Source organism: Callionymus lyra, chromosome 14, assembly GCF_982586985.1.
Source record: "Callionymus lyra chromosome 14, fCalLyr1.hap1.1, whole genome shotgun sequence".
In the NCBI taxonomy this organism is placed as follows: domain Eukaryota; kingdom Metazoa; phylum Chordata; class Actinopteri; order Syngnathiformes; family Callionymidae; genus Callionymus; species Callionymus lyra.
In genome coordinates, this window is record NC_141831.1 from 16,052,607 (window position 1) to 16,064,511 (window position 11,905).

Genomic DNA, 11,905 nt, shown 5'->3' on the forward strand with positions numbered 1-11,905 from the left:
TACATGGGCATTCTTTATTTCAGGCTTAATTTAATTTGCTCTCTTAAAAATTTGTTTACATTTTTTTTACTATATTGCTGACATCTTTATTTTGTTTTACGGACATGAAATAACTTGGCGGCTGGATTTTAGTAGGAAGTAATTATACACAGAAGCAAGTTTAATATGTAGCACCCCGCCAAGTCATTGTTACTGTGGCTCACAGAATTTTAAACATCGATTATTATAGCAATAATAAGACTGCAGCTATGCGTGTGTGATGTCTGCACAATTAACAAAAACATATGAAATAGGTAATATAAACTAAACTAACAATCAAATAACGTGTTATTAACATATATATCTCAATTCCATATTTAATTTTTATTTACATGCGACTTATTCTCATTGGCCTGGGGTTTCCCGATATAAGCATGTGTAATCATGGAAGCAGGTAAACAAATCGTCAATCATGTATTTACATGCTTTATTATTCACTCATGTTGTTTAAACTAAACTAACGTGCACTGTTAAGACAACTCGTTAACGCTTACAATCATGGAGAAGCAAGCCCGCCACTTTTTAAATCAGCCAATCAGAAGAAGGAAACCACACACTCGCCTCAGCAGCAGCACGACTATAAGAATGTCTGCTGAGCTGATGTGTGACATTCGGTCAACATGCCTGAACCAAAAGCCGCGCCCAAGAAGGGCTCCAAGAAAGCCGTCACCAAGACCGCCGCTAAGAGCGGCAAGAAGAGGAGGAAGTCCAGGAAGGAGAGCTACGCCATCTACGTGTACAAGGTGCTGAAGCAGGTCCACCCCGACACCGGCATCTCCTCCAAGGCCATGGGCATCATGAACTCGTTCGTCAACGACATCTTCGAGCGCATCGCTGGAGAAGCTTCTCGTCTCGCTCATTACAACAAGCGCTCCACCATCTCTTCCCGGGAGATCCAGACCGCTGTGCGTCTGCTCCTCCCCGGTGAACTGGCCAAGCACGCCGTGTCTGAAGGCACCAAGGCTGTTACCAAGTACACCAGCTCCAAGTAAACCTCGTTCAAACAACCCAACGGCTCTTTTCAGAGCCACCACTACCTCTAACGAGCCTCACCGCAACACATGAATTATTTTTAATAGCACAAAGTTGTTGAATATTTTTATAAGCCGCGTAAGAATTAACTCATAAATATATGTAAGAAATGCGCACAATGTATTGGAAAAGAAAATTGATAGTTTTGAATTCATTATATTCATGATTGTGAATATTTAATTTGACTCAAAATTATTTATATTAGATTAATGTTTAAGTTATTTAACTGATAAAGCACGCAATGTACGAGCTATTGATGTCCATTTTAGGATTTAAGTAATTTGTATTAATATAGCGCTTTTCCAAACAAGGGTCACAAAGCGCTTAAACAATCTATACAATACTCCATAAAATATATACTTCAAACGTAAAGATAATGAGAACAACAAAGGAGTTCATTTTCTTCTCTTAGAAGTCTAATCCAAAATAAATAAGTGATTTGATTGATTCAACTCGTATAAATAAATGTGAGACCATCTAAAAAAAATAAATTCCGGCTGATAGGCTGAAAACAAGTGACGTCATCATTTCTTTTTTTTTTTTTTAAACCACTGCCTCTGTCTTCAATAACGTCCGCTCAGTTGAAATAAAGCCGGCGGCTTCACTGTCGCTGGTCACTCACAGTTTGAACACTTGAACTACCACAATGTCTGGTCGAGGAAAAGGCGGCAAAGGACTCGGAAAAGGAGGCGCCAAGCGTCATCGCAAGGTTCTCCGCGATAACATCCAGGGAATCACCAAACCCGCCATCCGCCGTCTGGCTCGCCGTGGTGGAGTGAAGCGTATCTCCGGCTTGATCTACGAGGAGACTCGTGGTGTGTTGAAGGTGTTCCTGGAGAACGTCATCCGTGACGCTGTCACCTACACCGAGCACGCTAAGAGGAAGACCGTGACCGCCATGGATGTGGTCTACGCTCTGAAGAGACAGGGACGCACTCTGTACGGATTCGGAGGTTAAACGGTCTCTTTCACAACAACAACAAACGGCTCTTTTCAGAGCCACTCACACCTGTATAAAGAGCTGACTCATCCTTAGACTGGTTGATGCACACGGACTAACCTACTCAACTTTAAATGAAAACGACATTCATTAAAATGGGACTAATCTGTTATGTTCATGTGGATCATGAGATAACATGCGGTTGCTGTCTTTATTAATGATATACTAATGTTGATGTACAAAGTTGCTAACATGTGCACGCTGCAGAAGTAAAGAGACACGTGTGTGCATTTCCTTATTTAGTTAAACTTTATTTCAGTCGCTGCTGCAGGGAAGGAGTGTGTCGTCGCTCTACAAGGCTGGCTTGAATAAACTATGATTTACACTATCAACCCTGAATACATTCTTTGTAATATTTGTTACACTGTAACTACTGATTTATTACAAAACACGACTATTAACAAAACATGTGTATGTTGACAATTATTAATAAAGAATCAACTTATTATTCATCACATTTTGGCGCACTTTTTGAAATCGTGTTCCTCCATTGAGCGGCGGACATTCCCTGTAGGAGGAGTTAAACTAGAGAGATGACTAATCAGGAGCCGATATGTGAAGACGCGTCAGAATGACGAACAACACCAAACTGTTTAAATAAGGAGCCGCAGGTTCTTCTGCATTAGTTTCTGACTCAGTCAAACTTCTGTCGCCATGGCAAGAACCAAGCAAACCGCTCGTAAATCCACCGGAGGAAAAGCTCCCAGGAAGCAGCTGGCTACCAAGGCCGCTCGTAAGAGCGCACCGGCGACCGGAGGCGTCAAGAAGCCTCATCGCTACAGGCCTGGTACCGTGGCTCTCCGTGAGATCCGTCGCTACCAGAAGTCCACCGAGCTGCTGATCCGCAAGCTCCCCTTCCAGCGTCTGGTCCGTGAGATCGCTCAGGACTTCAAGACCGACCTGCGCTTCCAGAGCTCCGCCGTCATGGCTCTACAGGAGTCCAGCGAGGCTTACCTGGTGGGTCTGTTCGAGGACACCAACCTGTGCGCCATCCACGCCAAGAGAGTCACCATCATGCCCAAAGACATCCAGCTGGCCCGTCGCATCCGTGGAGAGAGAGCTTAAAGTTCCTCAACATCTACAAAGGCTCTTTTAAGAGCCACACACATCAGTCTATCGAGTCTCCTGACAAACCATCACCTGCTCAAATACGAAGCTACTCAACATTTTCAGCTTTGACCTTTTTACACAATGTAATGGACTGGTTAGTGGTGCAAAATGTAAATCTGTAAGAAAAATGTATATCGGGTATTTTATGTAATTAAAAATGTTGTTATCCAGAATATTTTCTTTTTAGCGTCAAATGATTATAAATAGACTTGATGTGCGCAATAAACACCTTATCTGACTTTGTAATAAACATCTATGACAAGGTTGGTTTATGTTTTTGTATTTACCTGTCTTGATGTTGTGTGGGAAACTGGCCATGGGAGGACGCTGTGGGATAAGTTTGGTGTTTTGCAATAGTATAAATAAAGTGCGAGAGAAATCAGTCTCCAGAAAAGCTCCAAGCTTAAATTATCCATCTATGAAAACTGTTGGACAATGATACTTCACCACATGATGAACACAATACTATTATACCCTGTATTTGTCATTTTTGTTTTTCTTAAATACGTTTGTAACTGGTGAAGGTATGCTACTAATTACAAATAAAAGATGAGCTCCATCAATTTTTTCTAAAACACAATACTATTGACGTGACGATCGATCCATGTCTGTGTATTAAAAATACACCACAACATACTTGATTTCACTGACGCTTGAAATAATCGTAATGGTAAATGTATGAATCAGCTAAAGAAATATATATTTAATATATCACGTGATTATTGAAGTTATACTTTCAACATCTTGATGTATAAACATTCTGGATGAATTAGTCAAACAGCTTCCTTGTGTGTGTTTCCCTCGTTTTCAACGTTCATTTATTCAAAACCCGTTCTCGATAAAGGAACTGTTCACATTGGAAGTCCATTAGAAACATGTTTGTTAATATAAAATGTGATTTCGTGCAGGCAGAGTTGTATATTTGTCATTTTATAAGAGAAAAACGGTAAAATATTTCCGAGAAGCAGCTCTGATGACGACTACGAAGTGAGTTTCAGAGACTTCAACAGCTAAATTACGACACAAATGATAGAATCAATGACTTGAGAGTGAAAACACAAGTGTGATGATGAACTTGTGATTAAAACCGTTCATGGTGTTTGTTACATGTCGTTGTTATTATCGTTGAAAGAAGGAGAGAAAACACAAGTGGTTTGAAAGTCTCACTTCCTAGAAGAGCAGCAGTCGCTTCACTCTCTACGGTTCTCATGGTGCGTTCAAGTACGGCTCCGTCAGAAATTACGGGCAGACTAGTCAGTCAAGTGAAAATCGTCAACATGGCAGTAGAAGAAGCTCCAGCTCAAGTCGCCCCGGCGAAAGTGGCCAAGAAGAAGAAGACCAGCAAGACGGTCAAGGCTGGACCCAGCCTCCGGGATCTCATCAAAAACGCCGTGTCTGCCTCCAAAGAGCGCAGCGGTGTTTCTCTCGCAGGCATCAAGAAGGATCTGAAAGCCGCCGGATACGATGCTGATAAGAACAAGAGCCGAGTCAGGACCGCCATCATTCGAATGGTCGCAGATGGAGTTCTGACCCAGGTTAAAGGATCCGGAGCGTCTGGATCCTTCAAGATAACCAAGAAAGAAGCTCCCAAAGCAAAGAAAGCTGCGCCTAAAGCCAAAAGTGCCGCAATCAAGAAACCTGCAGCAGCCAAGAAGACCAAGACTGCAGCGAAGGCAGCTGTCGCCAAAAAGTCTCCTAAGAAGGTGACAAAGAAGCCCGCTGCTAAGAAAGCTGCAGCAAAGAAACCTGCAGCCAAGAGCCCCAGGAAGGCTGCGAAGACGACTGCAGCCAAGAGCCCCAGGAAGGCGGCGAAGAAGCCCGCAGCAAAGAAATCACCAGCCAAGAAAGTTGTTAAACCTAAAGCTAAGAAAGCTACACCTAAGAAGAAGTAAACTCGTGTTTTCTTTTTCCACCAAAGGCTCTTTTCAGAGCCAACCACCTCCTCTACTGAGTTTCCTGGTTTGAACGTGTTCATGCACATGTTAGGGTGCACTATAGAAATAGATAGAGATAAAATATATATTTCTTACTAGTTGTGTAATATTGCAAAAAGTGATCTAACGCCCCTTTAAAGGCACTTATATCGTTGTTTTGTTTTTTAACAAATGGATAAATAAACAGTTTTACTGCCAGTCATGTTAGAACAACATACTTATTTTGCCACCTGACACATACTAGTAGGTACACTTAACCCTTGCACACAACCATTTATTAAACCTATTATCGACCTGTAAATAATCAATAAATAAAAAGCATTTATTTATAGAATCTTAAAGTTGTATAATTATTTAAAGTAATATCCATTTAATACATGTGAAAAACGTCGTTTCTACATATTCAATTTTAGTTGGTGAGTTAGCCCCGCCTACAACAGCAAAACATCACATTTCATTGGAGGAAACCTTTAAGAGTATTCTGGTCGAATCATCGACTCTCCCGCTCTTTTCTTCGAGCTCAACCACCTTCCTCGCATATATAAAGAGATTCACTCACAGCCCCGATCATAACTCGAATTTCCTCCAGATAACTATCAACCATGAGTGGACGAGGCAAAACCGGTGGTAAGGCTCGCGCTAAGGCCAAGTCCCGCTCTTCTCGTGCTGGACTCCAGTTCCCCGTGGGTCGTGTCCACAGGCTGCTCAGAAAGGGCAACTATGCCCAGAGAGTCGGCGCCGGAGCTCCCGTCTACCTGGCGGCAGTGCTGGAGTATCTGACCGCTGAGATCCTGGAGTTGGCTGGAAACGCCGCCCGCGACAACAAGAAGACCAGAATCATCCCGCGTCACCTGCAGCTGGCTGTCCGCAACGACGAGGAGCTGAACAAGCTGCTCGGAGGAGTGACCATCGCCCAGGGTGGAGTGTTGCCCAACATCCAGGCTGTTCTTCTGCCCAAGAAGACCGAGAAGGCTTCCAAGAAATAAGTTACTGGAACAACATCCTTTAACTCAACGGCTCTTTTCAGAGCCACTCACCACTAAATAGAGAGACCAGTTCCATTAGAATATATTGTTTACAAATGAACGTCAGATGCTAGTTATCACACGTGTAATGGACGCTCAATATTATTGTCCAACTATTAATAATTATAAAAGTCATCAATCATGTAATTATTGAATCCTGCACATTTACAACTGACTGCTGGATCAAATTGATCTGATGAGAAGGCTTCATATGTCAACTATATACAGAACAAACATGTTTTGTTTTCATGTAAACGAAAAGTCAAAATTTCTATTGTCTTGTAAAGCTAAAAGTGGTTCTGGAGGCTGTGATGTATATATTGGATTTCATTTGGTGTATTACTCCTTGGTATGGAGACACTAAACTGCTTGTCATTGGTTTCCTAGATTTGCATGATCTCATATCATTATTGATCTATTATTACTTATTAGTATTTTTCTGGTAACTACTACATCTTAATTATTACATCATACATGTCAACAGAGTATCTTTGCTAACTATAGTGTTTGTGATTCCAAATCTTAACCTTGATGTAATTGTTTCTTAATTGTGTTTTTTTTATTTTTTATCCTGAATAGCCATCTTCCTTTTCTTCTATCCAAACGTTTTTGCCAATTTTCTTTAATTATTTCGGCAAGTTTTGTTTTTATTCCATATTTCGTAAGGGTATATTAAATCGGCAAGTAGTACAAATAGGGGGAGAAAGCTCCATAATCATATGTCACCTTTTAACAGAACAAGGTAAACATATTTGGTATGTTTTGCTTATTGATTGTTAAAGTTATAAATGCAAATATTTCGTTTTTTGTAAGTGGTTTATTTGTTTAAAGTGCATTATTTGAAAAGCGTTTCAATAAAATACTTGTTGGTTATGTGAAGGCGTGTTTTGCATCTTGATTAGTAATTAAAACAAAGTGATTTAACTGAAAACGCTACAACTAAAAAAAGGTTATGGTTATATTCAATAAAAAATCCTCTAAGCTGTCAAAAATGCAATCGTGCTTTTAAAGCATCATAAACATGTATTTAACTTATGAAAGCATCATAGTTACAAATGAGCAACTTCTGTGAAGGTGGATCTTCTTTTATTATTTATATCTATGCGACTTTGTGGACAACTGACAGTAAAAAAAAACCCAGACCGCCACTTTTCAAACTAGCCAATCAAAACAAAGCTACGAGAGCTGCACTGCAGCATTTAAAAGGGGTTGCTCGGCCCATGTCAACCATTCGTTCCCGTCTCGCATCAACATGCCTGAACCAAAACCCGCGCCCAAGAAGGGCTCCAAGAAAGCCGTCACCAAGACCGCCGCCAAGAGCGGCAAGAAGAGGAGGAAGTCCAGGAAGGAGAGCTACGCCATCTACGTGTACAAGGTGCTGAAGCAGGTCCACCCCGACACCGGCATCTCCTCCAAGGCCATGGGCATCATGAACTCGTTCGTCAACGACATCTTCGAGCGCATCGCCGGTGAATCTTCTCGTCTCGCTCACTACAACAAACGCTCCACCATCTCTTCCCGGGAGATCCAGACCGCTGTGCGTCTGCTCCTCCCCGGTGAACTGGCCAAGCACGCCGTGTCTGAAGGTACCAAGGCTGTTACCAAGTACACCAGCTCCAAGTAAACCTCGTTCAAACAACCCAACGGCTCTTTTCAGAGCCACCACTACCTCTGTTGAGCTTGTCATGCTATTTTATAGTTGTCAAATACTATAATGTCTATCAGAAACATTTCTTTACTTCACTTCAGACCAAGAAGGTTGCCAAAGAAATTAAATACTTGATTAACATCCTTTTACTCAACACAATCAACATACCAACAATAGAGCTTTTCATTTTTTGCGTTAAACTGCTTGTGGGAAAACCAAGAATCACATGTGTTTGACATCTGCTCCAATTTTTGTTATTTCATATAAATGTATGTTGTGATTAGATCTGGTATTTTAAGTTGGGGTTATTGTTGGGAACGAAAATTTAGATGGAAAATCTAAAGTCATTCTTTTAAAGTCCATAGTTTATGCAGTAGCCGTTTAAGGGAGTGCGCTGTTTCCTGTACACTATTATCAGTTGTGGATGGTTTATCCATTTGACTATAGTCAACATGTTGGTTTGTTTGTTTCCTTCTGGATAAATGTGCAATTTTTTTCATTAGCCGACTACAGTAAGATTGATCTGGGGAAAATAACTTATTTTCGTTTCAATTCGTGCCATAAATTGTAAATTGATCGTTGTAGAATATCCACTAAATCCAGTGGCTCTCATACATGAAACTTAAGAGGAACCAAATATGTTGGACGTCATTGTCAATATTTAAGAAGCACCCATCTTGTTAGAATTCTGCTCCCCAGTATGTTAAGTAAAAAAAAAAAAAGTAAGTACAATACAATAAAAAGAACATTTAATTGACATTGGGATGTTTAAATATGTTCATGATTGTGAATTATATATTTAAATAGATTCCACAGTCTTCCTACACGATACATGTTTATTTTAAATAATAAACTGAAGATGAAGCACGCAATGTAAGAGTAAGTGATTTGTGTCCATTTTAGGATCACAGAGTTCATTTTCTTTAATTCACTTGGATGGTGATTCACATTAGGCTGCTACTAATTCGGGAACAGAACGGACGGTGGTATAGAATATAGATAAAATATACAATGTATTAACCAATAAAGAATAAACTGAACATTCCACAGAGTACAATCTAACCAGGTAAGAAATCGAACCTGAATTTAACCCCGAGACCATGGAAAGTACTAGGCCACGATGTAAGTGTGAAGTGAGAATTAAAAGTGTGAAATGCTGACGAGTGAAAGAACAGGAACCATCAGTGCTGTGAAGAGGAACCGAACGTGCCATTCTCCAACCGCACAACTGGTCTGATGACGGTCCATGTCTGGGTCAAAGGTCTACGTCTGGGGACACTGCTACAACACCCTAATCTGCCCAGCAACCTGACGTGTACCAACCCAAAACGAGGTCCGGGTCCATCGAGCCGATCCGAAGCGTCCTCGCCCAAACTCAATTGTATAAGAAATGTCTGTTTCTGTGTTTCTGTCGTCAGCTGGTAGGCTGTATCTGAGAGTTCCTCAGGTAACAGTCGCTGACTCAGAATTCTGTGCCTTAATCTCCTTCTGTTGTTAGAATAAACACAAGTTCTTTTAACGGTTTGCCTTCTGGTTCTCTTTGAGGTCGAAACAACGAATGCGCGTGACATACAGTAGGAAACTGTACTTCCAATAGGTGCTACTGATTTGCGAACTGAACGGACGGTGATTCACATTAGGGTGCTAGTGATCTGCGAACCGAACCGTGATTCACGTTAGGCTGCTACTCACTCGCAAACCTACTGCAGTGAGTGCACACTCCAAGTTTACTGGTCCTTTTTTTTTTTTTGCATTGTCCCTCAAGGGCAGTGAATGTGAACCTCAGGGCTGAATCATGACCTAGTAACGGATTGTTTGGCTGTGTTCAGGAAGTTGGAGAATAATGAACTGTGCAGTCAGGGCTCCATAAGCACTGAGTCATTCGTTGAACGAATCATTATTTTAATGAACTGATTCTAGTGATTTAGTACAGTCAACAAAACTGCTGAATCCCATCACTACAGAGCAGAAACCTTCGGCTCTTGAACCGTCTGATGTTGTTCATTTTGACGCATCTTCATATCTCGTTTCCTGAATGGTTTAATTCTCTAGTTGATCGCTCATTGGAAGTCTGTTTTCAAAATGTGTGCCAAAATTTTTTATTTCCATTTTTATTCTTCATTAGTAGTAATTATGTCCACCAGAAACATGGTTTAAGTGTAACAAATATATTCAGGGTTGATATTCGTGTATCGTTTGTTCAAGCCAGCCAAGTAAAGTGATGACACCTTTGTGCTGCTGCAACTTGTGCACCATTAAAACAAATCTAAAAAAAAAAAAAAAGGGGTTTAAGAAAAAATAACTTCGAATAATAAATTCGATACATTAAGTGAAATTAAATTTTATTTAAGGCTAAACTAGAAGGGGGAAAGAATCAATTTCATATAGAGCAGGAACGACACACATCTGTGCAACTTTTACAATATTTTGTATAACATGTAATTTCATTAAAGACAAATTGGTTACAAGAGTGCACTTCTGCGGAGGATTAAATTGTGCACAAACAATTATGACCATCTATGTGTACATCAAGTTGCAGGATGAGTCAGCTCTTTATACAGATTTGTGTGGCTCTGAAAAGAGCCGTTTGTTGTCGTTGTGGTGAAAGAGACCGTTTAACCTCCGAATCCGTACAGAGTGCGTCCCTGTCTCTTCAGAGCGTAGACCACATCCATGGCGGTCACGGTCTTCCTCTTAGCGTGCTCGGTGTAGGTGACAGCGTCACGGATGACGTTCTCCAGGAACACCTTCAACACACCACGAGTCTCCTCGTAGATCAAGCCGGAGATACGCTTCACTCCACCACGGCGAGCCAGACGGCGGATGGCGGGTTTGGTGATTCCCTGGATGTTATCGCGGAGAACCTTGCGATGACGCTTGGCGCCTCCTTTTCCGAGTCCTTTGCCGCCTTTTCCTCGACCAGACATTGTGGTAGTTCAAGTGTTCAAACTGTGAGTGATCAGCAACAGTGAAGCTGTCGGATTTATATCAAATGAGCGGACGTTTGCGAAGACAGGGGCAGGGGTTTAAAAAAAAAAGTGGTGACGTCACTTGATTCAGGCGTCAGCTGGAACCATTTTTAAGATAGTTTTACATTATATCAACTTCAGGCTCACATGTATTTGAACGAAATGAATCATTAAGTCCACATTCATATTAATTGTGGATTACAAGTCTATGAGAAAATGAACTTTGTGATCCTAAAATGGACACTCTTAAATTGCGTGCCATATCATCAGTTAAATAATATTTTTAATTAACATTTAGTTTATAAATGTGATATTTAAATATATAATTTACAAACGTGAACATCTGAATTTTAAACCTACTAATGTCAACAAAAATGTTTTTGGTCAAATGCATTTGCAGTGTGTTCATTTCAACGCGCATTAAAACGTTTGTTACATTGGCAAGTAATTTTTATTCATATAGCGCTTTTCCAGACCAGGATCACAGAGAGCTTAAACAATCTAAATATTATATATAGTATATATTTTAAAGGGCAAGATTAATTAATACAAAATGAACAGGCTTGGGATCATAATTCTAACACAAGATAGGTGCTACTTTAATATTGGTGGATGCTGTTGACGTTCTAGACACATTAGGTACCGCTTACCGGAAGAATTAGGGGATATTCTACGATTTAAAAAATAATTTAAAAATATTTCATGTGTTGCGGTGAGGCTCGTTAGAGGTAGTGGTGGCTCTTAAAAGAGCCTTTGGTTGTTGTGTTGAAAAGATCTACTTGGAGCTGGTGTACTTGGTAACAGCCTTGGTGCCTTCAGACACGGCGTGCTTGGCCAGTTCACCGGGGAGGAGCAGACGCACAGCGGTCTGGATCTCCCGGGAAGAGATGGTGGAGCGTTTGTTGTAGAGAGTGAGACGCGCAGCTTCACCGCCGATGCGCTCGAAGATGTCGTTGACGAACGAGTTCATGATGCCCATGGCCTTGGAGGAGATGCCGGTGTCGGGGTGGACCTGCTTCAGCACCTTGTACACGTAGATGGCGTAGCTCTCCTTCCTGGACTTCCTCCTCTTCTTGCCGCTCTTGGCGGCGGTCTTGGTGACGGCTTTCTTGGAGCCCTTCTTGGGCGCGGGTTTTGGTTCAGGCATG

At 41.2% G+C, this 11,905-nt stretch overlaps 8 protein-coding genes across 8 annotated transcripts; 6 read left to right on the forward strand and 2 right to left on the reverse strand.

Annotated features, from left to right (window-relative positions):
• The first annotated feature begins 659 nt into the window (after window positions 1–659).
• Window positions 660–1,038, forward strand: LOC148066149 (histone H2B 1/2-like). The gene has a single exon (XM_087808188.1). It carries the CDS (start codon window positions 660–662, stop codon window positions 1,029–1,031), a length of 372 nt encoding a protein of 123 aa, XP_087664314.1. The 3' UTR covers window positions 1,032–1,038.
• A 616-nt stretch (window positions 1,039–1,654) lies between these two features.
• On the forward strand, window positions 1,655–2,280 carry LOC148066150 (histone H4). Its single transcript, XM_087807376.1, has one exon. The coding sequence runs from the start codon at window positions 1,718–1,720 to the stop codon at window positions 2,027–2,029; it is 312 nt and encodes a 103-aa protein (XP_087663502.1). The 5' UTR covers window positions 1,655–1,717; the 3' UTR covers window positions 2,030–2,280.
• Window positions 2,281–2,725: 445 nt separating this feature from the next.
• LOC148066151 (histone H3) lies at window positions 2,726–3,173 on the forward strand. The gene has a single exon (XM_087807115.1). It carries the CDS (start codon window positions 2,726–2,728, stop codon window positions 3,134–3,136), a length of 411 nt encoding a protein of 136 aa, XP_087663241.1. The 3' UTR covers window positions 3,137–3,173.
• A 1,285-nt stretch (window positions 3,174–4,458) lies between these two features.
• Window positions 4,459–5,168, forward strand: LOC148066152 (histone H1-like). The gene has a single exon (XM_087808127.1). It carries the CDS (start codon window positions 4,459–4,461, stop codon window positions 5,071–5,073), a length of 615 nt encoding a protein of 204 aa, XP_087664253.1. The 3' UTR covers window positions 5,074–5,168.
• A 549-nt stretch (window positions 5,169–5,717) lies between these two features.
• LOC148066153 (histone H2A) lies at window positions 5,718–6,101 on the forward strand. The gene has a single exon (XM_087807869.1). It carries the CDS (start codon window positions 5,718–5,720, stop codon window positions 6,099–6,101), a length of 384 nt encoding a protein of 127 aa, XP_087663995.1.
• A 1,291-nt stretch (window positions 6,102–7,392) lies between these two features.
• Window positions 7,393–7,798, forward strand: LOC148066154 (histone H2B-like). The gene has a single exon (XM_087807214.1). It carries the CDS (start codon window positions 7,393–7,395, stop codon window positions 7,762–7,764), a length of 372 nt encoding a protein of 123 aa, XP_087663340.1. The 3' UTR covers window positions 7,765–7,798.
• A 2,363-nt stretch (window positions 7,799–10,161) lies between these two features.
• LOC148066155 (histone H4) lies at window positions 10,162–10,722 on the reverse strand. Its single transcript, XM_087807871.1, has one exon. The coding sequence runs from the start codon at window positions 10,713–10,715 to the stop codon at window positions 10,404–10,406; it is 312 nt and encodes a 103-aa protein (XP_087663997.1). The 5' UTR covers window positions 10,716–10,722; the 3' UTR covers window positions 10,162–10,403.
• An 810-nt stretch (window positions 10,723–11,532) lies between these two features.
• On the reverse strand, window positions 11,533–11,904 carry LOC148066156 (histone H2B.2-like). The gene has a single exon (XM_087807631.1). It carries the CDS (start codon window positions 11,902–11,904, stop codon window positions 11,533–11,535), a length of 372 nt encoding a protein of 123 aa, XP_087663757.1.
• Between the last annotated feature and the right edge of the window lies 1 nt (window position 11,905).

What these genes read in the sequence shown, in the direction of transcription:
- LOC148066149 (XM_087808188.1), top strand. Translation starts at nt 660, where the DNA reads ATGCCTGAACCAAAAGCCGCGCCCAAGAAGGGCTCCAAGAAAGCCGTC.
- LOC148066150 (XM_087807376.1), top strand. Translation starts at nt 1,718, where the DNA reads ATGTCTGGTCGAGGAAAAGGCGGCAAAGGACTCGGAAAAGGAGGCGCC.
- LOC148066151 (XM_087807115.1), top strand. Translation starts at nt 2,726, where the DNA reads ATGGCAAGAACCAAGCAAACCGCTCGTAAATCCACCGGAGGAAAAGCT.
- LOC148066152 (XM_087808127.1), top strand. Translation starts at nt 4,459, where the DNA reads ATGGCAGTAGAAGAAGCTCCAGCTCAAGTCGCCCCGGCGAAAGTGGCC.
- LOC148066153 (XM_087807869.1), top strand. Translation starts at nt 5,718, where the DNA reads ATGAGTGGACGAGGCAAAACCGGTGGTAAGGCTCGCGCTAAGGCCAAG.
- LOC148066154 (XM_087807214.1), top strand. Translation starts at nt 7,393, where the DNA reads ATGCCTGAACCAAAACCCGCGCCCAAGAAGGGCTCCAAGAAAGCCGTC.
- LOC148066155 (XM_087807871.1), bottom strand. Translation starts at nt 10,715, where the DNA reads ATGTCTGGTCGAGGAAAAGGCGGCAAAGGACTCGGAAAAGGAGGCGCC.
- LOC148066156 (XM_087807631.1), bottom strand. Translation starts at nt 11,904, where the DNA reads ATGCCTGAACCAAAACCCGCGCCCAAGAAGGGCTCCAAGAAAGCCGTC.